Source organism: Rousettus aegyptiacus, unplaced genomic scaffold, assembly GCF_014176215.1.
Source record: "Rousettus aegyptiacus isolate mRouAeg1 unplaced genomic scaffold, mRouAeg1.p scaffold_m13_p_8, whole genome shotgun sequence".
Lineage (NCBI taxonomy): Eukaryota > Metazoa > Chordata > Mammalia > Chiroptera > Pteropodidae > Rousettus > Rousettus aegyptiacus.
The window spans coordinates 46,707,632-46,733,957 of record NW_023416311.1 but is presented as its reverse complement, the minus strand read 5'-3'; the positions used below and the strand labels follow the sequence as shown (position 1 = coordinate 46,733,957).

General features: G+C 37.9%; 1 protein-coding gene across 3 annotated transcripts in view; it reads right to left on the bottom strand.

Annotated features, from left to right (window-relative positions):
* Positions 1–26,326, bottom strand: part of EFNA5 (ephrin A5) — a 263,869-nt gene that overhangs the window by 39,413 nt on the left and 198,130 nt on the right. For all 3 annotated transcript variants that reach the window (XM_016119146.2, XM_016119145.2, XM_016119147.2), the window contains exon 2: positions 5,901–6,193. In XM_016119146.2, coding sequence (XP_015974632.1) covers positions 5,901–6,193 — 293 coding nt within the window. The remainder of the gene's footprint in view (positions 1–5,900; positions 6,194–26,326) is intronic.

The following is a 26,326-nucleotide window of genomic DNA, read 5'->3' as shown; positions in this document are numbered from 1 at the left end:
GCTTACTACTGTGGCATTTATTCAGTCAACAAATATTTATTGAACAACTCTTCTACATGCTGTTTTCTACTTTTTTGGTAACAAGATATACAGTTTTAAACCAATATTATGGTTAAAGAGGTTCCCCACATTATGAAGAGCTTCCCTGATTTTAGAAACACTGCTATGAGAAACTACACTCTAAATTCCAAAAATCTCACCTGCAAATAAGCTCTTGGAATATATCCAGTTGGCAAGTGAACGACTTTCTTTACATAGTAAGTAATCTCTGGATTTAATGAATGTTCTTACACTTTTTACAGAATAGTCAATAACTATGTTGTACAATCGAATGATCTCTGAGGCTAATCCTGATCGATAAGATATCTCTTAAGAATTTAGGTTACTTACTTTGTCAGTTTTAAAATTGTGTAGTGCATATTTAAATTGCCTTATGTTTATAGCATAAGATTGTAAAATTTTTTTAACTAAGTACATAAATCAGAGAATTAGCAGTTAACCACCATGCATTCAAGTCATTATAGCTGTAGATTTAAGAATAATGCCCACGGTAACACAGATTGTCCTTATTTATGATTTTCTGCCTAATTTTGAAAATTATGTATACCAAAGGGACTGGAACAGAAATCTAGCTGCCTAAGAGTTCTTTTCATTAAAGAGAGTTTCAGGAGTCTAATGTGAAACAAATAGATTTTTTTTTTTTTTTAGCTCTGTACTCTATCACCATTTCAACAGAAAAGAATAATACTAAAAACAACATATCTATGCAATAAGATATGTTGCCAATAAGGTTGGTGATGGTGTGTTCCCTAAGAATCTCCCAGAAACTCCTGGTTTCCATCTGGGTGATGTCACTATAAACCATCTTTATTCTAAGTATTTTCTTTTGAAGAAAATCACCTATAACTCAGATATAGCAAATGCTTGAAGAATTCTGTCTTTTGCGTATCACTTTTAGAAAATGACATTTGTCTTCCTTATTGTATGTCTCTCATTAAAACGTACTCCTGAATCAAGTATGGAATCATGATTCAGTCTGCATGCTGAATATTTAGTGGATTTAAAAAGAATTTCTTTGAAAATACAACTTTTCTGCCTTCTGAAGTTATATTAAAAGGGTCAACCATCTGGGAAGACACAGTTGAAATGTCTTTTAGAGATGGAAAAGTATCCTTTGGAGAGCTAAAAATGCATAAATGTGTTTAAAATGTATCTGATTTGGGTTTCTAGCAGTTTATAAAGTAATATCTCTAAACAGTTATGCTAATTGTTCCTAATCTTATTTTAATAAAATATAAAATACATGTTTCCTTTTTAAGTATAAGTGATACTTAGGACTTTATCTCTTTACTTCATTTTAGTTGCTTACTCACCTAATTTCCTCTCAGATGAGCCACTTCTTACCTATATAAACCTTTTTCAAGTTACCTAACTTTTCTGTGCCTCAGTTTTTTCACCTGTGAAATGGGAAATATCAGTACAGCACAGTGCTGTTTTCATAACTGAAGGTGCCTTACTACAGTGCCTGGAACAGAGTAAGTGCTATGTAGATGTTAGTTACCCTAATTTATTGAACAAACTATATAACACAGGGCACAGAGCAGAAACGGCTGTGAACAAACAACCAAAAATATATAATGTCAGGAGTGACAGGTGCTTGAGGAAAAATATAGCAAGGTAAAAGTATAAAGAATGAGAGCAGTGGTATCTTTATATAGGGAGGATACAATAACCTGTCTGATAAAGATATTTTTTAGTGAGAGCAAAGGACATGGATGCCTGGGGCTATGAGAACCCTAGGCAAGGAGAAGACAAAATTCCAAGGCCCTGATGTCTGAGGCACTGGACAGATATGAGGAACAAAAAGGGCGGGTGGCTGGAGCAGAGACAACAGAGCAGAGACAACAGGGCAGAGACTGGTAGGAGAAGAAGTCCTAGAGGCTGAGGGTGGGGAAGAGAGGAGCACCTACCAAGGAGAATAACGCGGGCCAGGTTAGAGACTCTGGACTTTTGTCTTGGTGAGAAAGGGAGTCACTGGAAGGCTTTGATAGCACGGTGACGGGAGGAAGGAAAACAGGAATCCGCTGCTCTAGTCAGGACCACAGATGAAGGTGGCTTAAACAAGGTGGCAGGGGTAGAACTAGTTTAATAATTCTAACACGCCTCTCCACTTTGCATTTCCCTAAAGATATCCCTTTAACTGGTATTTAGTGAACACCTACTAAGTAAGGCATTAGACTGGGTCATTTTATAGATGTTCTCTCTTACCTTAGTAAGGTGCAGACCCTTAGAATAAATAGAGTAAGATTAGGATATTAAAGCTCCAAAAAATATTTGAAATCAATCTGTTGCAAGCAGAAGATGTGGAGTTAGAAATCCAGAGACACTGAATGATTTACCCAAGATCATACAGCAGTTAAGTCAAGAAAAGAGCCTGGGGCTTGGGTCTTCTTACTTTACAGAAGAGGACATTCAAAATCTGTATTTCTACTGACTTATAAAAGTAACTCACTGCACCCTTATTTATTTTCCTTTGCCTCTTCTAATTTAAAAATGACAGCAGCAAAACTTCTTTTAAACATGTTCTCATTGGGTTAATATTTATGAGAGTCATTTTGAAAAGGAGTATTTTTGATGTTGCTAAAATAACTCATTACCTTAAGAAGTCTATATCAATGACTACTGCCATAACCTATTCTATCACTGTGATTACTCTAGCTTGCCAATCACTGACTAAAATAACTCCTGTAGATTAAAAACAGTATTTGTCAGATTCGAGAATAGGTTCAGTCTGCCTTAGCAAGAACCAGCGATTATGACAACTTAATACACTGCCTATTTCCAAGGAAAGCAGGATATAACATCGAGTCATTCTTGGGACAAAGGATCTGGAACTGTGAAGAATATTTAATGTTTAAAGTAAATCAGAAGCTTCCTATGAGATAGTTCCAACTACTGTATTTTCTTAATTTTGTGTACCGCAAAGAAATTAAAGAGAAGATAAATCTTGTTGAGGATAAAGCAGAACTTGATGAAGAACTCCCTAATCTGCGTCCTCTCTGAGTCTAAGTGATGAGGAAGGTACCTTGTTATGAAATACTCCTCTCTTCCCCAAAATCAAGGTTGTATTTGAATTTTGGTTCTTCAGAGTCAGCAGTAAACTTCACCCTTCTAGAGAGCCCGAAAGCAGGACTGCCGAAAAGCTACAGCTTTCTTTTTCCTCTTGGAAAACTTGGAAGAGATTTTAAGGCCATGAAAAGCTGAAATATACCCCTGGTCTAGTAAGAACATTTTATAAAACTGACTGTTGGACAGTCATCTTGTTTCTGAGATCGGCATTAAAGCTTCTCGTGACATAGTAAGTGTGAAAAGAGCCATTTCCCAATCATTTTGTTCATTCCATGCATATTAGGAGAGAAAAAAATTCAACCGAGGGCCAATTCTCCCCTAAGAATCCTTTAGTTTAATTAGGACCACAGTATATTAAATGTCTGTAAGACATCCATCCACATTAGCTCTGCCGCTCCTGCTCTCAGCAGTGAAAGAGAGGGAACACTTTTACTAGTAAAAAGACAGAGAGGATGCTCGTATGGTTCTAAAACATGGTTAAAAATTCAATTTAACTAACTACGAGGTCACTGTGCTTCTTGTAAATGAACATCTCCTCGCTGCTAATTTTGTGCTATTTTACCTCTCATTAAAAAAAGTAATTCAGGTTAAACTCGGCTCAACAGGAAAAAGCTCTTGATATTTTGAAGCATTTTCAAACAATTACTTTGACAGGAGCCCTCGACAGTTAAATGACTCCACTAAATGATGTTATAGAAGACACATAATGGTTTTTAGTGAAATATTTAAATCAACCACACATGAGGAAAAACGAGTCATAGGCGCTATGGGTCTATTTGAATAATAGCATCTTGCTTACGAACCTCAGTGGAGTCTGTAATTTGTGATAACCACGTAATCGACTAGTTAGCTGGTACGATTACGAGTACGTTTCCAATTTTAGTGTTCTCTTCATTTTGGGGTTTTGTTTTTGTTGGTTTTTAATAGGAAAAACGAATATGAAAACTGGCAACAATTCCCTCCTATATTCATTCATATGATATTTTAGAGTTAGGCAATTAGTTGCTGCCCCACAAATGAAGTCCTCCTCTTTCCTTTTTCCCATTTACTGAATGAGATTCTTTCACAAAGTAAAAAATCAGTGAAAGGCAAGAGACTGCTGTCTGAGAACGTGTGAATTCACTGTACGCCAGTGTTTCCTCCATCCGTGGGATTCAATATTCCTTTTCTTATTTTATGGATCGAATGTGAGATAGTATCAAGGGTTTTACATGTTTTCTCATGACTAACGACTGAAGTATGCACTGAAATAACAAAACGGGTACTGTTCAATTTCCTTTTTAATTCAATTCCAATATAAGTGAGAGTGCCCTTGTGATGGTGAAATCCGGCTTATTATAAAACTCTGTTTTCCGGAGAAGAAGAGGAGCTCGAAATCCGTGTAGACTTAAAACATGTGGGTTAGGAATGGGTGGGGACACTCGGACTGAAGGTATGAGTCAGAAGAACAGGAATGTCCGTCATCCTGTTGGTCTGGCAAGTGGGGTGAAAGGTCAGTGGTAAGCATACTGGGTGTTACTGCTTGGATCTCTACACACTGTGTGCAACTGCGTGTCCTATTTCTTCCAAGCAGATGAGATACAACCTCCACCATGGTCTCACTGCTCCTTGCATTTATCTTCATTCAGCAATTGTCTATTTATACTTTAATTGCCTATTGACATGTCAGCTCCCCACTAGACAGTCACCCCTTGAGGACAGAGAGAGTCTTTTCATCTTGCATCCCCCAACACTTCTGAGCCACGAAGCTATTTGAGAAATGTACTTTTGAACAAATATGCTTTTAACTCCTTCAGCTGATAGTGAAAACATGTGGGAAAACCCAGATAACTTAAAAATGTGATACTCACAGGAAAGTCCAAATAGATACACAGAAACCTACCTAAATTAGATAGTACCTATGACCTTGCTGACTCAAAGTGTGGTCCATGGACCAGCAGCATTGCCATCACCTGGGAGCTTTATAATCTTGGGCTCCACTGCAGAGCCCAAGAATCAGAATCCACATTATGGCAAGATTCTCCAGATGACTTCTGTACGGAGAGATTTGAACAGTGTTTACCTGGAATATATGACTAGTATGACCGAAGTAATGATAGTGTGTACATGATGGAGAAAAAGAAGACCATGGCAATGTGATTAACACAGAGGTCTGATGAGAAAGTTTTAGAGCTCTCTCAGGACAGTCACTTAATGCTCACAGGCAGGAAACTCGCTTATATCAGTTTCCTTGGAACCCTTTCTAGATCCTTCTTCACTCTCTTTCCTGTTTAAAGACACAACAGCCCTTAATGATTATCTTTTCTCCTCAGTGCAAAGAGTGTATTTATTTATCGTCAGCATGCTAACATTTGCAGGGGTTTTGGCTTTCTCCACCAAAAATACGGATGATTGAAAGGATATTGCTGACACCTGAATAAGAAATCTAATGACTCTAAGCTATGTAAATTTAATTATTTCCTTTAATTTTTTTTTTCCAGAAATCTCTTTCTTTTCCTCAGCTTTGGAGAAGTCCTGGCAATTTTCATTTAAAAGAAATACAAGTCAGCAGTGGTTCACCGAACAGGCTGACACGCACTTTCAAAGGGGGAGAGGCGCTGTGTCTTTAATCTAATTTGTGCTCTCAATTCCCAGTTAATGTATCTAGGGACTCTGGTGTATGCTTTCACAAGGAGACATCTGTGATGCAGAGTCCAGCTTGAAACATGGGTAAAAAAGTAGTCTGGATTCTTGTAGCTGCTCTACAACATGATATATCTATATATACTCACAGATGTAGAAATATTCCCGGCCTGGCCTGAATTCAAATCCTAGAGAAAACGGTGTGAAGAGCTGGAATTTTTCAGAGAACTTCAGTGGTCCGTTTGGAGAGTGAGGCCGGTTACATTCCCATCTCTTGAAGCCTTTGGAAGTATGGTCGCAGGCACTGTAGCCATCAAAGTTCACCATGTAGAGGACATAACGCTCGGTCTTATCTTCAGGGACCGAGTCCTCGTAGTGAGGGCAGAAAACATCCAGGTAGTCATTGATACAGACGTCGATGTGGTAGTCACCCCTCTGGAATCTGTTGAAGAAGGAAAAGCCGGGATTACTCATAGAGGAAGGGCTTTCTGTTTGGAATAGGTGGTTGAACCTGTAATAAAATGCCAGGACTAAAAGATTTGTTATAAGTTGTTTTTGTTGCATGCCACTGTGATTCTGAGCCTGCTTTGAAATGTTAGTTCCAAATTCAAGTGACAAGTCATTTTATAGAGGAATTCTATTATATTTGTTTCAAAATACCCTACACACAGAACCCTTCACATTCATTTTAAGTAGTAAAGATAATGATTTGTTGTTTTCCTTTTGTTCCTCAAATGACATATATTGAAGCAAAGCATATTTCTAAAATAGAGTTTCATTTAATAAATGTTTTTGAATAAGTAATTTAAAGAATAAATGAATTGTTTTTGTTATAACTGAGACTTCTCAATTTTCTATGCAAATCAAGAGAAGTAGAGTCATAAAATTGAAAGAATTAAAATCATAAAATTTAAAAGTTAAAATCATAAAATTTCAAAGAATAATACTTCCACTTGAGAGAAAAATAAAAAATCTAAGGCATAATGATGAAGTGGTGAGTGACTGAGCTAGACCTAAAATGAAGACTTTGGAACCTAGTTAAGCATTTCCCTTAGTAAATCTGCTTATGTCACAAACTTATTTTAGCTGATCTTGATGTTCTATCCCTGTCTATATTAAGAATATTGAAACTATTTAAATCGAATGACATTTCCCGTTTCTTTAAATTTTATAAGCTGCATTCTAGAGCTAGACTGACGAGTAGTGAAAGCAACAAGCCAGATGAAAACAGCAAAAACCAGGGCCACGTCATCCTGAAATAGTTCAAATGCACGCATGCACGCGCGCACACACACACACACACACACACAACACTGCGCATATCACACCATCTGCTTCGATTCTCTTACAAAAGTCTTGTTTATTTGTTTGAACTAATATGCCTTTTACCATCAATTGACAGTATTTCTCAGGACCTAGTGATGTGCAACACAGGTGCTATGCATACAACTTTCTAAAATCAGGGTGGAAAACCTATAAAACCCCTCTGTTTTTAGCTAGTGAGGGAATTCTTCTCTGAGCTCTTAGAAGGCTCATCATAAAACTGTGTTACTGCTGAAATACAATGCCCATGAAGTCATATAATCTTCAAGTCAGACAGTCTCAGAGCGAACACTTCCCAGTGATGGTGAGCTAGTCTATTCCATTTCTGGACTTCTCTAAGTGTTAGAAAGTTTCTTCTTATATTGAGCATAAATCTGCTTCCGTGTAATTTCTATCAAGTGATCCTACTCCTGCCTCCTGAAACTACAAAGAACAAATCTAATTCTTCCAGCAGGTAGCCCATAAAACATGTCGAGATGTCAGCTATTTCTCTCTGTATCCTCCTTTCTCCAGACATCAAGATCCTGATTCTTTTGGCTATTTTTGGTATTAGTCCCCAGGCTCCTCGCCATTCTTGCTTCCGGACCCTCCTCATGTTCCCCAGTGTTCTCCTGAAAAAGCAGCAAAGACCTTGCACAGGTGGTTGTGACCAATGTTCAACCCAGTAGAAATACCATCTTCACTCTGGATGCTGAACATTCATTGCCAAAGCCAACTTCCCTTTCTGAGATAAAACATGGGAGAAGTGGAAGCACTAATTTTGAGTGAGTAGACCTAGATTTAAAGATTCTGCAACAGGTTGAATGGGACAGTCATAAACCATCCTGAGCCTCAGTTTCCTCAAATATAAACTGGAATAATAATGAGAATCTGATCTCACATGGCTGCTTCATGTCTTAGATAAGGAAATGTATGAAAAGCACCATGGGAATATAAAGCACTGTTACTATTATCCGAATAGATTGAAGCATTTTAAAATGGTAAAAAGTACAATGTCAACTTTTAAACAACAGCAATAAGAGCATACAACAGAATGAAAAATAATGTTTCCCTTTTTAAAAATCCAAAAAGAAAGAAAGTCATATAGAAATCCTAAAGTCTGTCCTCAAATATCAAATGATCTACAGAAACTACATTTGACTCATGCTTTTGAAAAGCAGCATGCTGATTTATATACAAGGAAATAAGGGAAGATAACCAGATCATTTTTTTGGTGAGAGGCTCTCAAAATACACAACCATTTTTAAAACCCCGAAACTCTCAAGAAGTATTTATTTCTGTATATTTACAATAATCATGGAACTAGGTTTACTTTTTCTTCATTACAGGCAGACAACAATTTGTCAAGATACAAGAAAAGCCTGTGTTGCTTTTAAAAGATTTTTGAACATCAAGGTAACATCACTGCCAAAGTACAAAGAAAAGACACTGCAATGTTCAGATAAAAGGGTGCTGGGCCATGAATCATCAGCACTGAGAGTAGCCTGACAAGTTCTGGATGAGAGCCAGACAAGAACTGCAGCAGAAGGCAATGCCCAGATGCACTTTCTATTATTATATTATTATTATAGATTTTAAAGACATTCCAGGGGGATGTTTCTCCTTTACCTAAGAGTCTGTCATTTTAGCCCTTACTAGTGCACCTGACACTGCTAAAAAGTGAGAATAAAAATAAAAACCACAACTGTACGGACCTTTTGTTAGCACTTTATTCTTCAAATTGTCATAGTTTTCTGTTATCTCAAATTTAGCTTCCCTTTCCAACTTTTATCCTTGTTAATACTGCTAAAATTTTAATAAAACAAATCATGAGATTGAAGACCCATTTTACATTAGGTTGACCTTTCTGGTGACATTTTACTTTGTGTGGGGGTGGTAAGTAAATCACTGTGGAACCTATTTTATAAATATGATTGCCCAGGAATTAGTAACTCTACCCTTTATTCCTACGACAAAGTAAAGATGATGATTGGCATAGAACTCATTTACACCTTTGTTTCAGATCTTTAATCTACACAAATTAGTTGACTAACATAAATTTCAAAGGAGGGCCAATATAAATAAAAACAATGATAAACTGGAACTCGTAAAAGGCATCTGTATAATGTAACAGGTACAATCCAAAAAGAAGTTAGGGTTAAATATTCTATTCTATCCCAAATCACACTCTCTGGCTACAAAGTGGCACTGAACTATTCTTTTCTGGCCTTACTGTGAAGAAGCACATATGTATGGCTAATACTATTGAATGCTTATGTTACATTCATGATCTCAATTTAATCTCCATCACGAATCCCACAGAATGACATTATTTGTACACCATATAAAGATGAGAAAATTGAGATTAAGAAGTCAAGCATGTGCTCAAGGTTACATACCTAGTAAAAGTTGGAGGCAGAATTCAAACCCAAGCAACCCAAGTTCTGTCCCCCAAACTGAAGCTCTTCACTATTTCACTTCCTGAGAGTAAACTGCTAACGTCAAGTTCATAGGTCTAGTTTGTATCCCCCAGAAAAGTGATTCTCATTCTTGATGGGGTTTCATTTCATTCTTCATTCACTGTTGCAACAGATATTAGCTGCGTTCAGATGTGCTATGTTACGGCTTTCCGTACATTGCCATGTGAAATTCTCATTGGATGGTTATAATTAGTTTCATCTGACCAATGAGGAAATGAATTTCAGAGAAGATGCTATCCTCTGAGTTCAATTTTTTAGTAGGACATAAGTAGTTAGGATTTTGACCCATGATATAACATGGTTCTGATGCCTTTTCTCTTTCCTCTTAATCACAGTGGTTCCGAAGGCTTACCAGTTGCAATTCCCCTCATCCAATGGATACTCTCCCCCCACTAGGCTGACCCCACATTTCTAAATGGAAAGCCAAAGGGTGCATCAACATTTATCCTTGACCTCAGGTCACAGGGTTAGTTTCTGAATCACACACATCATTCCAGGCTTTCAGAGAATAAAGTGCTATTAGCGTTCATGTAAAGAAGTCAGGTTTCCCCCCTCACCTCCATCAAGAAACAGCTTTCATGAGCTTTAGCTCATATTCAATAAGCAAATTCACACCTGAGAAGAACGATTCTACATGCCAATATTAAAAAATGCCATGGGTAGCCTGGCCACTGTTTTAATACATTTATATATTTCTTGGAAATTTTCTTGTAAATGTGTCCTCTTTACTTCTTATTCTTAACTCCATCCATTGAATCTGTGAACCTCTACCTCTCTGAAATCACCATATATTATGGACATATTACCAATAAGCCAGCAATAATTACAATACAATCTCTACTAAAGTATCACAGTGGTTTATAATGTAAAAGCATGCATAGTTACCATACTTAGAAAAATGACTGTGTTGAAGTAAAATGATTACTACGCTGACTGTGTTCTCACAATACAAAAGTCTCAGGTGCCAGGAAAACGTCAAGTATGCAGAGAATGATGGCCCTTGTTCTCCACTGGGTTGCATGGCTACCTAGATCAGTGCTCCATATAAAATATAATAGTATATTTTTCTGTTATGGCAAGAATACATTACACATATTTATCAAAAGTTAACAGCATACTGATTGAGAATGTCATATGTATTACGAAAGGGTCATTTAGTTAATTAAAATGCATAAAATTCAGCATGGAAACTAGTTCTTTGTAATCAACTTAATTACCAGAATTGAAATATGTACCTTATAATAGTTCTTGATGACGCAGAGGCTGCCTGGATGGTTGGAATAAAACACATTTGGGGGCTATTGATAGCAAAAAAAAAAAAAAAACAACCAAAAGTGGGATTTGAGCTAGAAAGTCTACATGCAGACATGCGCTTGCCCAAGTATGTCTTCAGTGTTTACCTGATGACACTCCACAACTAAATACAATTCTGATTGTAAATTTAAAATTATTACTAATATTTCCCCTTATTTAACCTATCTGGAGAAAGTGAATCATGACTTAAGCCTCAGAATTCAAATGAAATAAAGACAATAGAAGTAAAAGTGGACAATTTACCTTTTCATTTAGTTATCAGCAATGTACCCCCTCAAATTACTGAGACAGGAACCAAAACGTTGTTTCATGACCATAGTTAACCTGAACCATAAGGATTTTACTCCTCCTAACTAAATAATTTATTTACAAACTTGGGTCCCTCCACGGGGGACATCTAGTATTTGAATACTCTAGTCCTTTGCTTCAAGTGGAAGTTCTCAACTTTCTCTACCCTTGGTTCTTTGCTATGGCAAATAGGCATCACCCAGTTTTCTTTCTCAATAGACTTTTTTTTTCACGGCATTGACCTTACTTCCTCCTCTACCGCCATATGCTCTCGTGTTGTGGATACTGACAACTGGGGGGCCGATTCCAAAGGACACATGGGCAATGCCTTGGATTTCAGACTGCAGCGGAGCAGCATCAAATCATCCTTCTCTGAGTTCATCTTCAGCCGCTTCTCTCTGCAGTGTTCCTCCCCTCATTCCATCCTCATTTGCTAAAGCCAAAATGCATTTTATTTTAGTAGCTGGAAAAGGAAGGGTATGGTGCATATTTAAAACGCTCCAAATTGGCCTTTAGCATATGTTGCTGGCACAGCAGAGCACCTGCTTCCAGGGAAATATGTACTGAGGTATTTTATCAAGCAGCTCCTGAGTGAAGTTTCTTCATTCCATAAATATAGAAACAGCATTACTGAAAGGAGGCAGCGTGGTTATTAGAGGATAGGAAGCTGTGAGACACTTTATTCCCCTTTTATGTAATGTTTTAAAGGATTCAATAATGAAAATGTTATTTCTCATGAACTAGCTAGTTGATTATTGCATTTTAAATGTATTTTAATCTGTCAAAGAGGTGATCATTTTAAAATTCCTATTTGAACAGAACTATAATGTCACTTCTTTAATTAGAAGGCAACTTAATATATTACATTCTGAAATTGAAATGTAAAGGATATGATTTATGGTCAAAGATTAAAGAAATTTGTCAGCTTAGGGTTCCTCCCAAATTTTAAACTAAATCCAGAGTGAATATATCTTGGCAGCACTGTCTTTCAAATCTACCATTATTGGTTTAAAGGCTAATTTCAGAATAAGATGTCTCTTTTTAACCAGAAGAATTTCTCATTTGTCCTGAAGAGCCTAATGGGCCCTGCAATAGACATGGGATTTGGTTTAGAAATATGTTTTGCGAGGAGATGGGCAGGACGGCAGTCTCCGTGGCATAGCACGTCTCTTCTTGTCTCCTTCTGTTATTCCTTTCAGCACAGAACGCAAGCCTTATGGCTTTTATATCCTAAATCTGAAGATGCTCTTTTTTGTTGTTTTCCTGCAGAGGTTAAAGCATGACATATAAATAGCAAATCAAACTGGGGCTAAATAATAACAACGTCACTGGGGCTGACTTAAAAATTTATCTTGATGATTTTAAATGTTTCTTCTCTCTTGTGGGCTGAAATGTGTCTATCTTTCAAATATACTGGTAATTTGCCTTCATTTTCAGCTCTGAGATAATCGGTTATGGACAGTTTCACTGTCATCAGGCCAATTGTTAAGGCCGAATGACGTATACAGTACATGATGACCGAAATGCATCATTTCAGAAAGTCTAATCCTGCTCTTCTAGGCTCTAGAACACACCAACGATAACTAAAATTCCCATAGAAAAAAAATTATAAAAAAAAAAAAAAAAAAAAAAAGAACTACTCAAGGATGAGTTTCAGAGATGTTTCTGACTTACTCTTTTGCAGCCGAAATGCTGTGTGTTACAACACATACATTTTCACCCAATGAAGCGCAGGATACTGACAAAATATTTAGAACCCAGAGTTGGTGTTCTATTTACCCATTGATGCAAATTCCAGTAAAGTTCTTACACTTGCATGCTTTGGTAATTATAAATTCTGTAGCATGAGAGCTTTGCTTGGAGTTCAATAAACTGTTGGCAGTGAAAATAAGACATAATTCATTTGGCCAGATATTTAGAATTCATTAGTGGTTTAGTATACTAACCTGACACTTTTTTCCATGCATGCCTGTGTGAATGTACTTAAGCAAATGATTTAAAAGTCTCACATTTATTACTAATATTCAGATCAAATAGATGGATAAAAATCTTCGATAGCTTTTTCACTTGTTGCTTTTCTAGTATAAGCCACATCAGTCTGAATGACTTTTTAAAATTAGTATCTCCCAGGAGTAATACCTGTTTCAAATACAGGGACTGCGAAATGTTCTCTCTTCCAGTGTTTTAACTCATTTGGAGTTTGTTTTATTAGCTTGACTAAGGCTCTCCAAAGGAAACAAAGCATTAAATTGGCAGAGCCTAAACAAGACTTTCCTTTGGGAAGGGACTGGGAGATTTGGGTGACAGTCTAATTGCTTCTAAGCCCCCACAGAGGCCTCGGGCATGGAGTAAGAATGTGTCAACGTCAACAGGCCAAGTCAGACAAGGAATTAACCAGGCAGAGTTCTGCAGACCCAACAATTACAAATCACTTCAACTGGTTTCCAAAAAGGGATTAAATTAAATAAAGAATTATTGTCTGGCAATCAGTATATGTCCTAACAGAGGTCATTTCCACAATGCAAAATAGGCTTTTTCTCGACTCCCACTGGCCAGGAGCTTCCTGACAAGCTGCCCTTCATGCTCCGTGTTATCCAGAGTTTTACATCATGTCAAGCACACAGAACAGAGCACCTGCTACATACACACAGATTCAAAAGCAGAAACAGGAAATCATCGAACAGGTTATCCAGCCACTGTCCTAAGGGGAAAAGGATTAAACAAACTGATTATGTTCAGGGGATGCGGGAGTCAATCAAACAAATAAGCTACCTGCCAAACTGCTCACACACAGGTAGCCCTTTTGTATCTTACTGGGATGGAGTTACCCAGCAGAATTTCAGGTTATTTCTAGTTTCAATATCAAAAACATAACCAAAGTGCTCTAATAAATGTCCTTTCCATTAACCAACTCAAATAATGATTTAATAGTTCTTATGTACTGGTATGCAAAGAGTGAAATAAATTTTTGTATTATGGCTTGACGATAACTTACTGGAATCATTAAATTTGGTTCTGACATTTCAAAAACTATTATTAAACAAACAAAACAATAAGCTGGAAGAAGGGAAATAAATGTTTTACAGCTTTCTTTGATCTTCATAAGACAAGGGGACATATATTTGGTAATGCTAAGGCACAATAATAAGTGTTTCACACAAAGTTTTAGGATATAAAGCAGACTTTGTTGCTATTTCTATGTAAACTGGCATGTAAGCAGTTACTTTTATTTGGTTGGTTAGAACCCTGTGAGCAGTTGGATAAAAATCTGGGACCGGGAAAGAGGCTAAGGGGAGAGAGAAGAAATCTGGTATCGTTAGAAATTAGGTGGTACGTATAGTTAGAAAAAAGTATTTATTCAAGGTAAACACATTGGTTTAGAAAACTGTACCAGCACTGAAAGCAAATAGCTGACTAGAATTAATTTTATTACAATATTTTTATGTAGACCTTTTTAAAACTAATATATATAGAGCTCCTTGAAAATAGTGCTGGTTGTTTACTCATCTCAGTATCCTTAACACTTAGTACAGTATTTGCACATAGTACTGACTTGATAGATGTCCAAAGAAGGGTAATTATAGCTGGAGGATATTGGAAGCAATGCTTAACAACAGGAACACTGTGTGAAGTGCCCAATCACCCCCTTCTGTGTTCTGGAACCCGTGTCAAATTTTGAGAAGAGCTAAATAATATTATAAACAAAGGTCGAGATCAGGAAACAAAATAATGGCCAACTGCAAAAAGAAAAATGATAATCAGGACTGTTGTTCAAGCAATGCTAGAAAATTATGCCTAGCCGAATAGACAACTTAAGCACCTAAGGCAGAATGAAAGTTTCTCTCTTGTCATTAAGTCCTCTATTCAATTACCATTTATCGGGGTAATTAAACACTGGAAAGTGATGCCAGGCTAATTGTTAGATTATGATAATTACATGTCTTTGCTATGCTACAGCTGATCAAAATAAGATGTGGTCCCATGCACTTAGCTAAAGCTGCTCTGTAATCGTCAGACTTTCGCAGAGCACTAGGCCATTTATTACTAATTCATTACAAATCAGGCAGAGAAGCTTATTATTTGTAATGTTTCTTCTCCCCTCCCTCCGCCCCCCACACAGTCTCCTGGAACAAGACTCCCAAAAGGTTAAGCACAAACTGCTGCCTCTCATTGGCCCATTTCCATCCCAATTACACAGCTGAGCGGCATTAGGTGCCTCTATTTGAGAGGGTTCATCAGACTGCTTCACAAAGTCCTGCAACTGCCTATCACATCCAAGCCTCCCTTTCAGCCCCTGCCAACCACTGTTCTGCTCTGAGCTGTGTCCCAGCAACCATGACTTGACAATCCAGAGGACCTTCGGGTTCTGAGGTTTGCTCCTGCTCAGGTCAGGCCCAGACCAGTCTGGGATATGCCCAGCGTTTGCTCCAGTTAGCAGGAGGCACAGGGAGAACAGGCTGTGCCTCGCCTGCCAGGACATCCAGTCTCTTCCTCAAGCCAGGGTCAAGAGAGAAAAGCAAACTTCTCAGGAACCGACTAGAGTCACCTCAAGGCTACCAAATAGTGACTCAAGTCTCTGTAGAGAAGACTAGAACTAATCCACTGTCCTTAGGCACTTCCGAGGGTTAGAAATCTCTCCTTCCATCCTCCTACTAGCCACTCCAGGTCACTGCTGGATGATGGGAAGGCAAACTGGTATTTGAGATTCTTCCTTTGGCTTTATCCTGACACTTCTCATTATCAGAATGTGTGCACATGGGCCACTGCGAGGTGGAGGAAGCACAGAGCATCAGGTTAAAAGTTTAATAACTGCCACAAAATTCATATCATGGTATGGTTCTCTCTCCTAGGATCTGTTTTCTCCTGTTCTTTGGGTAGTGTTATACACTGACTGTTTGTCTCCACTTCTCACTTTCATATATGGAAGCCCCAACCCCTAATGTGACTGTATTTGGAGACGGGACTTTTATGGAGGCAAAGTTAAATGAGGTCATAAAGAGTGGGGCCTTGATCCAATAGAATTAGTGTCCTTCTAAGAAGGGACCCCAGAGACTATCCCCTCTCTTCTCTCCCATCATGTGCCTCTGGAAGCCAGGGAGAGAACTTTTACCAGACACTGACCCTGGGGAACTTTGATCTGGGACGTCTAACCTCCAGAAGTGTGAGATAAGTTATACTGTTTAAGCCGCCAAGTCTAGGGTATTTTGTTATGGCAGCCTGGGCAGACTAATTCAGGCAGTTTAAAATTTAATTAATAGTAGAGTTGGGAGTGGGGTGGTATTGAATTAGGTTACTGCCAGGGATATAAAGGATCAATGAGAAAAACAAGGTAATAATGGCCAGGGAGAGAATACGGGGGAGGGGAGAGCGCAGAGTTAAGCCGACGCTGGCACCCGACACGCCGCACGTGGGAGACGCTCAACACCCATCTGCTCTTCTCAGCAAATGGCTGGTCTGCGGGGAGAAGGCACATTATTTTTCTAAGTAAGCATAGTTCCACCTCTGGAACTAACTCATGGCACCATGAAAACGACTGTATTATCACTCAGCAACTGTGTTATCTCACTGTTTCAGCAAGGCTTTCGCCCAAAGATAGAATGAAAGGTGTTACAGAAAAGTCACATACTCCATTTTACCCTTCCTTGACCCTGGAAATTAAAACAGAATATGCCACAGCCTTTCAAAAATCATATTAAGTGCATTCTGGGGACAAGGCAAACCGTGAGGTACCTCTGTTAACACCAGAATACATAAAACTATCTTTTTATGTACACATGTACTAGTGGCCTGTGGCTTCAGACTGGGGCGCTGGGGAACAAAGGTACTTTAGTTCATCACATAAAAATGGTTTTGCACTACTTAGTATTATTATTTCCTCCCCACACTCATTAAAAGGATACTCGTTCATTCAGCTGGATCCTCTATTTACTTTTATAGCCTAGTCCACAGAAAGATATATGCAAGAATAATGCAATCGTAAAAAATAAGAAACTAATTGCTCTATCCCAAGGAAACATTAGGGGGAGAAAGAAATAAACAATTCACTATTTATTTTTTAGAAATAAATCCCAGTGCTTCAGGGGTTCTAAAGTGCTCTAATCTCTCTATCTACTTAAATGCTTGTCCACGTCGATGACAGAGAATACAGTTGTTGTTTACCCCTTCCCCTTTCATTTTAATAACCTCTACTTTCAAAGTGTCTACCTGGGAAAAGAACTATAATTCAAAGCATATGCACATGACCTTCCTCTTGAACTTTCAGAAATTTTGGTCCCACTACAACCTCTGAGTGAGCCACTTGCGGGACTGTGAGGTTTCAGAGGGATGCTTAGTGCCAGGACACAAAGACGATGAAATAAGAGGGTGATAAAGGGCACTCCATGCTGGGTGACAACTCAGCACCCTGGAAGGACAGGGTCACAACTGGCTTTCTTCAGCACTCAGAGGTACAATCCCAGATCCCAACGTTTCTTTCACATGCACATTAACTTGTTATTGCTATTCAAATGGTTCAAGTCCAAAAGAGAAAGAGAATGTGAGCTACTGTGGAATTATAAGTGTTGATGAACTGAGTCAAAAACAACAAAGGCATGAACGAAACCTAGGGCAGCCATCAAACCAGCCTGGGTCTTACCACAGAACCTGTATCCAACGTGAGGATAACTGTGACTCTATCTCACTGACTGATGTATTTACGGAATAGGGTAATTTCACTTATTGATGTTTTAATTCAACATCTAAGTATCTTCTCTGTGCATGTCAAATACTTAATTAAAATCATAACCCATTTTGCAGTCTAAAACAAACTTAGATTTTTTCCTACTCCACAAATATAAAGTAAATATTTCAACCCTATCTCTGGGAGGTAAACGTGTAGGCAAAACAAACAAACAAACAAACAAAAAACATAATTTGTCTCAGAACTCCCTGTAGATGAGGAAAGATTCACAACAGCAAGACACCCTCAAGGACGTCATTAATTGAAAAGCCTTAGTCTTGGTCATGAAAAGTGGTTACTATGGTTTTAGGAACATGACTAGAGAAAGTAACATACGACACACGCTGGCCACGTGAGCAGCTTAGAAGCACCATCTATGAGGCTCATAAAGAGTGTATCCACTGTCAGTGCTGTTAAGTTGCCCAAAGCATGCACTAATACTTAGAGAAAATTAGAAGGAAGGGAGTATAGTGCCCTAGCTGCAGAAATGCCTTTTTCTTCTGCCCGTGCAGACAGTAACACTGAACTGGAGTAGTATTTCCTACGTGACCGGGGATCATGTGAAGCTTGCAGACACACCTCAACTTAGCGTTTTGAATCCTAAGAAGTTACAAACTATTCTAATCCACTAGAGGAAATGAACTGAAAATTGGGAACTATAGAAAGTACTTTTTATTTTAAATATGAAATTCTGGCATAAAATCTTTAGGAATAAACTTAGCTATGCATAGCAGCATTTCCTGGTAGAGTATTAAATGTAGGTATGTGTGTGTTTTTAAATCAGGGTACTGGCTTCAAGATTAATTAACATTTCTAAAGATGTTAGAGACTTTTGGAACTATATGAAAACATGAAATACTGCTATTGTCTGTTAGACAATTAGGACATTTAAAAATTCTTATCACATGAGAGAAAAATGTTGGTTCTAATGACTAGAAAAATTTATAGGGAAAGTCAAAATAAGACACATCACTCCTGTTTTTAATGGTACACTTCAACTTAGCATCCCCAACCTAACTGGATTAAAAAGGGAATTCTCAGCATTTTATTTGCTAGTTTTATGTATACTTTTGAATCTATGAATTCCTCCCACATATGACTTTCTACAATCAGGTATGATGCAGCAGCCACCACAATCAAGTTACTAGAGCTGAGAGTGACAAAATTGTAACTCACCGCTCCTTAAAAACACCAGGTTATTTGCCTTTATAGTCTTAGACACGACACATGTTTAATAGTCTTAACCTACAGGAATTATAAATTTCTGAATGCACAGAGAGTGCACGTCATAGGCTTGTGAAGATGTAGTCTCGCTTTCCCTTGGCACATAATAATAATAACTTCACAAGAACCCTATTTCTGCATCAAGACTACAGAGAGATATGCTAGTGAGAGGAACTTAAAGGTACCATATCATCCAGCTGTTTCCTTTCAGGACTGTTAATTATCTAGACTCTTTAAAAAAAAAAGAACCTCCAGGGAGAATTTGAGTCTTAAATAGTAGCTCTTCCCAGGACCTGTAGATGTCATTCAAAATTCAGTGCATAAAGAAATTCTCTATTCAGGGGCATTCAGCTTCCCAGTGTTGTTCAGAGCATTTCTGTCACCCTATCCTATAACAAGGTTTGGGAGAAAAATAGAGGAAATTTAGCTCATGTTTTCCTAGGAAAGTCAAGCTGACTGTATTATCGACTGTCTACTGCATTAGCAATTTCCAACTGAATTACAAACTGTTTCCCTGCATTATATTGCTATTGTTCAATACCATTTTCATTGCCCTAATGAAACAAAGCTATATAATATAACCATAAAGTACTGATTACAGTTAACCATAATGGAAGAGAGCGAAGGAAAGACCTATTTTTAAAATACGCAAAGAAAAAGATAAGAAATGCCGATACTTAGCAGACATCATTTTAAAACTCCTTAGGCTTTCCGGATTGAGACCCAAACACCACTGACGAATTAATTCTTCTTTATCTTCCAACAATACACATGGGACAGTGTTTCTACAAGATTTCCCAAAGAGCAGAAATTGTCCAGGTGTGAAAAAAAATAACGTGAGTTTTGCACTTATTTTAAAAAGTGCCTATTTCAAATCAGACTATTATCTAATATCGTGAAGAGGATATGCAAAATTTCTCCTGGGTGCAGGTTTCTCCCTGTCTATAGGTGAGGTCTGTCAGGAAGGGCCATTATAAAACCACTAGGGCATTTCTTATGGGCCCATATGAAATCAGCCAGCAACACAAATGGTCAGGGTGCTTACTGTGCTGGGCTGAAGACTGCCCAAGCAGGATAGCAAATTCATGGCTGAGACCTCTGCCCTTGAGCAAATGCAGTGAACGTTCCTCAGCAGCCCTTTATATATCCGGCTCCTTTCCCACAGATGGAAGCAGTGAACAAAGTGATGGACAAACAGAAGTGGTAGAAAAAAATTCTTGGATCTTGCTAATTATATTATGGCTAGAGGCTGTAGACACTTGCTGCCCTCCAATATTTGTGCCAGTGCTACCATACACCTCCCCCTACCCTAACTGCCCCCCCCCCGAAAAAAAAACAGAGTATGATTGGTACAGTTGACCCCTGAACAAAGTGGGAGTTAGGAGTACCAGCCCTCCACACAGTTGAAAATCCACATATAATTTTTGACTGCCCAAAAACATCATACCTGTGGCTTTAACCAACGGCAAATCAAAAGCACCATTTTCAACCTGCAGTTAGGAAACTGTGGACGTGAAGGGCTGACTGTACTGACTGAAAGAAATCCAAGTGAAAGTGGACCTGCACAGTTCAAACCCATGTTTTTCAAGGGTCAACTGTATAATGGGGAACAGAGCACACTGCTATCACGCCCCAAGAATTCCTTGAGTTGAGATTGTGACAGTTAACAAAATTACTGTATGGTTCTGTAGTAGCAGATGATGATGTGTGTATGCTCAGGTTCCAGACACCCAGACATTCCACATCTGACAAATCCTTTCTGCCATGTCCTTAGTGGACATGGTGTAAATGTAAAGAACATTGAAAAAGCCTGGATGTCAGGATCAGAGACTAGTTTCTCCAAGACAAACTAGTCACAGAACAAACCTTCCTCTAAAGATCTTTGTGCTGGTATTTTTATAAGCAATACTGACAACAGCGTCATCCATGTGGACACTACATGCTGAGTTCTACGTACTGTATTTGAAGCATTGATCTGATTTCAGTGGTTCAGAACAGTCACCTCAATACCCAATTTATTTGCATTTTCTAGTTTTTGCACCCCTGAAAAAAGGTAAAAAAAAAAATCAGGGTGCTTTGTGTTAGACGACTTTCAATAATGTGTATTGCTTGAAAGATGAAAGAGCACATCCATTTCTCTTTTCCTATTAGAGTGGTAATTTATGCAAGTTCATTTGCCTTTTGCATCTATTGATTGGATCCTTGTTGTCTCATCTCCTACACTCCATTAGAATCCTTGCTGACTTAACAATAATGCAAAGCCAGACAAAATTTGTACAGATTTTTATATGCTTTTGCATCTACAGCTTATTTAAAAGTTTGCATGAGCAAAACAGTGTAAGTACAAATTATGGGTGACGTGAAGTAGTATTTCACTTTATCACATCAGAACCAAATTCTCAGAGAAGATGAGAATATTTAATAGTTAAACTCCTCTTTTCAATTTTAAACAGTCATGTGTGAACATCTGAAAAGAATCCTGCACTTGGGGCACAATAAAATTAAAATAGAAGCACAATTTGAGATTACAGAATATAAAACCAGTAAGCACAGCTGCTATCCATACACAGGGCAGGAATGGCTCTCCTTTTCCAAATCCATTTCTGTGAGGCAGGCAAATGTAGAAGTAAAATATCTATCACTGTTAAAACTAGCAAAAGGGCTACCCCAAGGGGAATAATTTTCAGACATGATTTGCTCTCAGTCTCAATGCTTTTATTTAGTGCTTCATTCTGGAGATATATATATTTGTATATATCCATCCCCACATATTTTTTACTATTTATTAGTTCCAATGCTGTTTATTGGTTTAAAAAAAAAATCTGATTTTAGTCTCAGGACTAATGATGATTTAAATATGAAGTGATCCTAAAGCTGTTGACCATGGGACCAAAGAGTACAAAAGTTGCCATCTTGAGATGTGATTTTTAAACCCAGTTTCTACAGAGTACACGTGTGCTCTGTTGGAGGGTTTATAACCACTTGTTTTCATGTCACTAATTTACCTATGTCCTAAAGGAGGAGGGGACACGTAAAAATCCAGCAAGAATCTGCTCTCAGTCTCCTTCGGGATGATCACTGGTTTAACAATGGAGAAATCACAAGATGTTGAGCTTATGAATGTGGAGACTTCTCGGCTTATTAAGCATTATAAAATTGCTCAGGCAGGGATGTTCGACAGGGGCAGAGGGACACCTGGCAGGTGTGGAGTTCAGCCACCCAGACCTCTCTAAGGATGCTCGCAAATCGTCCAAGATGTCCAGGAACACTAATAGGCATTCTCTGAACCACTTGGGAGGTGTCACTAATAAAAAGTGGAAATCAGAGTGGAAAGAAAATTTCATTTTCAATCCTCCTTGTGGCACCTGGTTTTTTCAGCACATATGGTTTGCAAAGTTTGTTAATATCTGGTGGTTATCAAGGAAATCAGAGTTGATTAAAGATATTTCAACTTTATCTTCATTTCCTAGACTTTGTAGACATCCATCTGATAACTGAGAACAAACAACTATCCTTATTGTTTGTGGCAGGCAGCACAAGAAAGAGGTCAGAGAAAGGGATAGAGAGCCATCTGCTTAGTTTCAAATCTAGGCTCTGCTACTCATGACTGTGTAACCTTAGTAAGTTACTTTACCTTTTCATGCCTCAGTTTCCTCATCCGTACCATTAGAGTAATAATAATGCTTCACTACTAGGACATTGTTAGGATTAAATAAATTAAATGAGCAAATTATTTACTTAATCCTAACAAATGACTGAATGTAAAGTGTTTAGACGATGCTTGACAAATACTATAGGTAAAAGGAGTATGTATAATTATATTATTTACATTACTAAAAAGACTTTTTTTTGATGGCTAAAGAATTTTACTACTATAAAAAATACCTTGAAAATCTCAAAGATCTTTAGAGATAAAATTTTGATAGTCATTGCCATATCTCTTAAGTAGGTAGAGTATAATGACAAATTTTTGTTTATGGAAGAAAGTGATTTCTAAAAGAAGCCTATAGAATAAGGGAAGAAAATATGCTCTCTCTTGAGAGGGATTGTCTATGCATACACAAAGACAACTTAGTCACCTTTTTAAAGTGTGTTGGATAATATAAATACATGAAGGAGAGATGAGCAGCTGCTCATCTATTTGTATGATTTCTGGAAAAAAAGCCATCTTTAAATAAAAATACCTTACCAAAAGTGAATTGTAGTTCTTAAATATGTGTAAAGTGTTATTTTGCCTAGGAGGAAAATCATACTTGCCAGCCAACGCATTAACATATTTTCATTTCTCTGACTCATTAATACCTGTCACCTAGCAGAGCTAAGACCTCTGAGAGACTAAGGAACATGGGTAAATTTTGATGAGAAAAAATAAGTGCTGTGCAGGGTTGGGAGAACAGGCCTCAGGAAAGGGACACTGAACTGAATGGCAGAGGTGTATGGTGATAAACTAGAAAAATATTTGAGGCTTCCCAGTCTTGCTGAGGTCAGCTCAACAGACTGTCAACATATTGCATTAGAATAAATGGCATTTCTCTACAAGAAGGTCTATTTTAACTTAAACTTTAAAATTACACTTCACTTGAGCAATATTAGATTGACCTTCCATTGTTTCTTAATTTGATTGACTTTTCACATATTTATGTCCTGTCTCCATTAATTAATTCATTCAATACAAGTACATTGATTGCTTCCTGTGGCTCAGACGTTGTACTGAAGAAGAAACAAAAATGAAGGAAGACATAGTCTTGGCTTAACGGAAGTGACAATTTAGTAGGGGAGACAGTCATACGAATAAATCACTGCAATAAAATGTGGTAAATGTTATAAGAGAAATTTGTATCAAATGTTTGTGGAAAATAGTAAACAGCAAAGACTTTGAAAGGGTCAGGAAGACCTCACAGAGGAGCCAGGTCTTGGAAAATGGACAGAATTATCCCAAGAGAATGGGAGAGTGTGGGTTTTCCAGGCAAGGGGGACAGGTATAAACCCCAGAACACTTGAAAGTAAGGAGTTTCCTGAGAGGGCAAATGAAGCTACCAAAGGAGGTTCATGAAAACTTTATTTTGAAAAAGATGTTGGGCAGACAATGAAGAACCAGAGAAGAGTTTTCAGAAGGTGCAAGACATGAGTTGATTTGTATTTTAAGGCAATTGTTCTCTTAGCCCTGCAACAGACAGACTGGGTGGGAAGCCTGGAATAGGACCAGCATGAGGAGTCTACTGCAACAGACCAGGCAGACACACACACACAGACATCACAGGCTACAGCTGAAGTTCCCTACTCCTCTGCACCTCACAACAATGAACTATTCACTTATTCGTCCACTCAGCTACTATTTGCAGAGGTCCTATTTTGTGTACGATGCTTTGTATTGTGGAAGCTACAAAATAAATCAGACATAAACTCTTCACTTTGGCTTCTCATACTGGCCTAGACATAATAAATGTGGAATTAAAAGACATGGGTTTAAATAGTCTCTGCTTAAATATGGTGTGAATTTCATCAGTCACTTAATTTCTCTCTATCTCAATTTTAAATAAATGAATGAAAAACCAGCTGTCCTAAAGGTTCTATAATGCTATTTCAGTTTAAAGCAAGGATCACGTGGAATAGTTAGTACATTTCTGGTGACTGGATTATTTTAGAAACTCGATGATAAGACTTCGTAGAGCACTAAGGTTACACCCATTTCCACTCCAGGATTTCCATTAATTATATCTATTTCAGTGGAGTGAGGAACAGCTCTAAGCAAACACTCAAAACTGGCATAGAATCTAGCACCCAGGGGGCACAAGATCATAATGATTGAATGTCTAGTGTCTGGTTTGGAATGCTGGAAGGACAAAAATATGGCTAAAATCATGAAAAGGATTCCACTCTTTTCATATGAACAATGGCAGAACTAGGGACCATCTAGGTGGTGACAACTGATAGAAGTGTCACCACTGATTAAAAGCTACACAAGAAGCTGTAGTTACAGTTTATTATATCATTATTCTACCCCCACCTGCCACAGACACACACAGACACACCTGCTATCAACCCTACTGAGGGCCAAAGCAGCGCAACAGGAAATGGCAAGCATAATGATGAGAAAAATCAGTGAGGTCACCATTTAGAAATTTTCCCCCAAGTATCTTCTGAACTGCTTCATGGAATCTCTTAACATCTACAGTCCTTAAAAAGCATTCCAGGTTCCAACATCCCTGTTACAGGGATATAAATATATAACATGCATTTAATCAAAATTGCTTTACACCTGTTCCCTTCTACCAAAAACGATAAGAAAAAACATCTGTATTGCTCTCTCTGGACAGATAAAACATCTCTTCCAAAGTCTTTTGGAAGGTAATTAGGTACCTTAAACGTGGAGGTAATTTAAGCTTTTGTCCATCTCCAAAACTGTTGACAATATGTTAAGCAGATGGAGGTCATTTCTTTTATTTCTCTAACTTCCCCTTTTGGCTCTCCCATGAAGGATACGATGACATAAATGTTTTGTTGTTATGAATGGAAGACAGACCTGTAGGTCCCGAAGGTGAGGCAAATCATGTCCTTTCAAATGATCTGTTATTTTTGACAATAAATTTGGATTAATATGACAGAAAGCCTTGAAATATTTTATATGTCTCAACTTTAGCATTAGGAAGGAGGGAGCTTATCAGACAAGAGGTGGAATATGTCAAACAAAAATGTTTTTGGTCGTTTTGATTCATTGAAACAAAATGGCTTTTTGAGCACCCTGGGACCTCTGTATGTTTTGGTTCAAGATTCCAAAGGCAAAGTTCTTGTCTTCTCTAGATGGCAGAAAAAGCGTCAGTTCCTGGAAAACTGGTGCTATCAGACTCACTGTGACTTGATTCAAATTAAAGTCATAGTGACTCTGAATTATGAAATAGCTCCTGCCATTCTCCATTTTGTCTTCCTTCTAAACTAGTTTTGTTGACTATTTTCTCCCCCGACGTCTCTAAGCACGTTCAAAGATATAATTCATACATCAGTTACAAGAAAGCCCAATGCCTGAGAGTCCTGCTCTGTAACTCTAATGTTTTTTCTACTTTTGGTCCTTAAATTTTGTCTATAATTGATAAACACATGAAATACTGAGCAATTAGAGGGCTAAGAGTGAAAACCAGGGCACTGGATGTATGTAGTTCATCTACTAAATCCTCTAACAAAGTATTCATTATTTCACATGAACCGGACTCTGTTTTGTAAGAGACAGTGGGGGTGTTTAGAATGCTAAAAT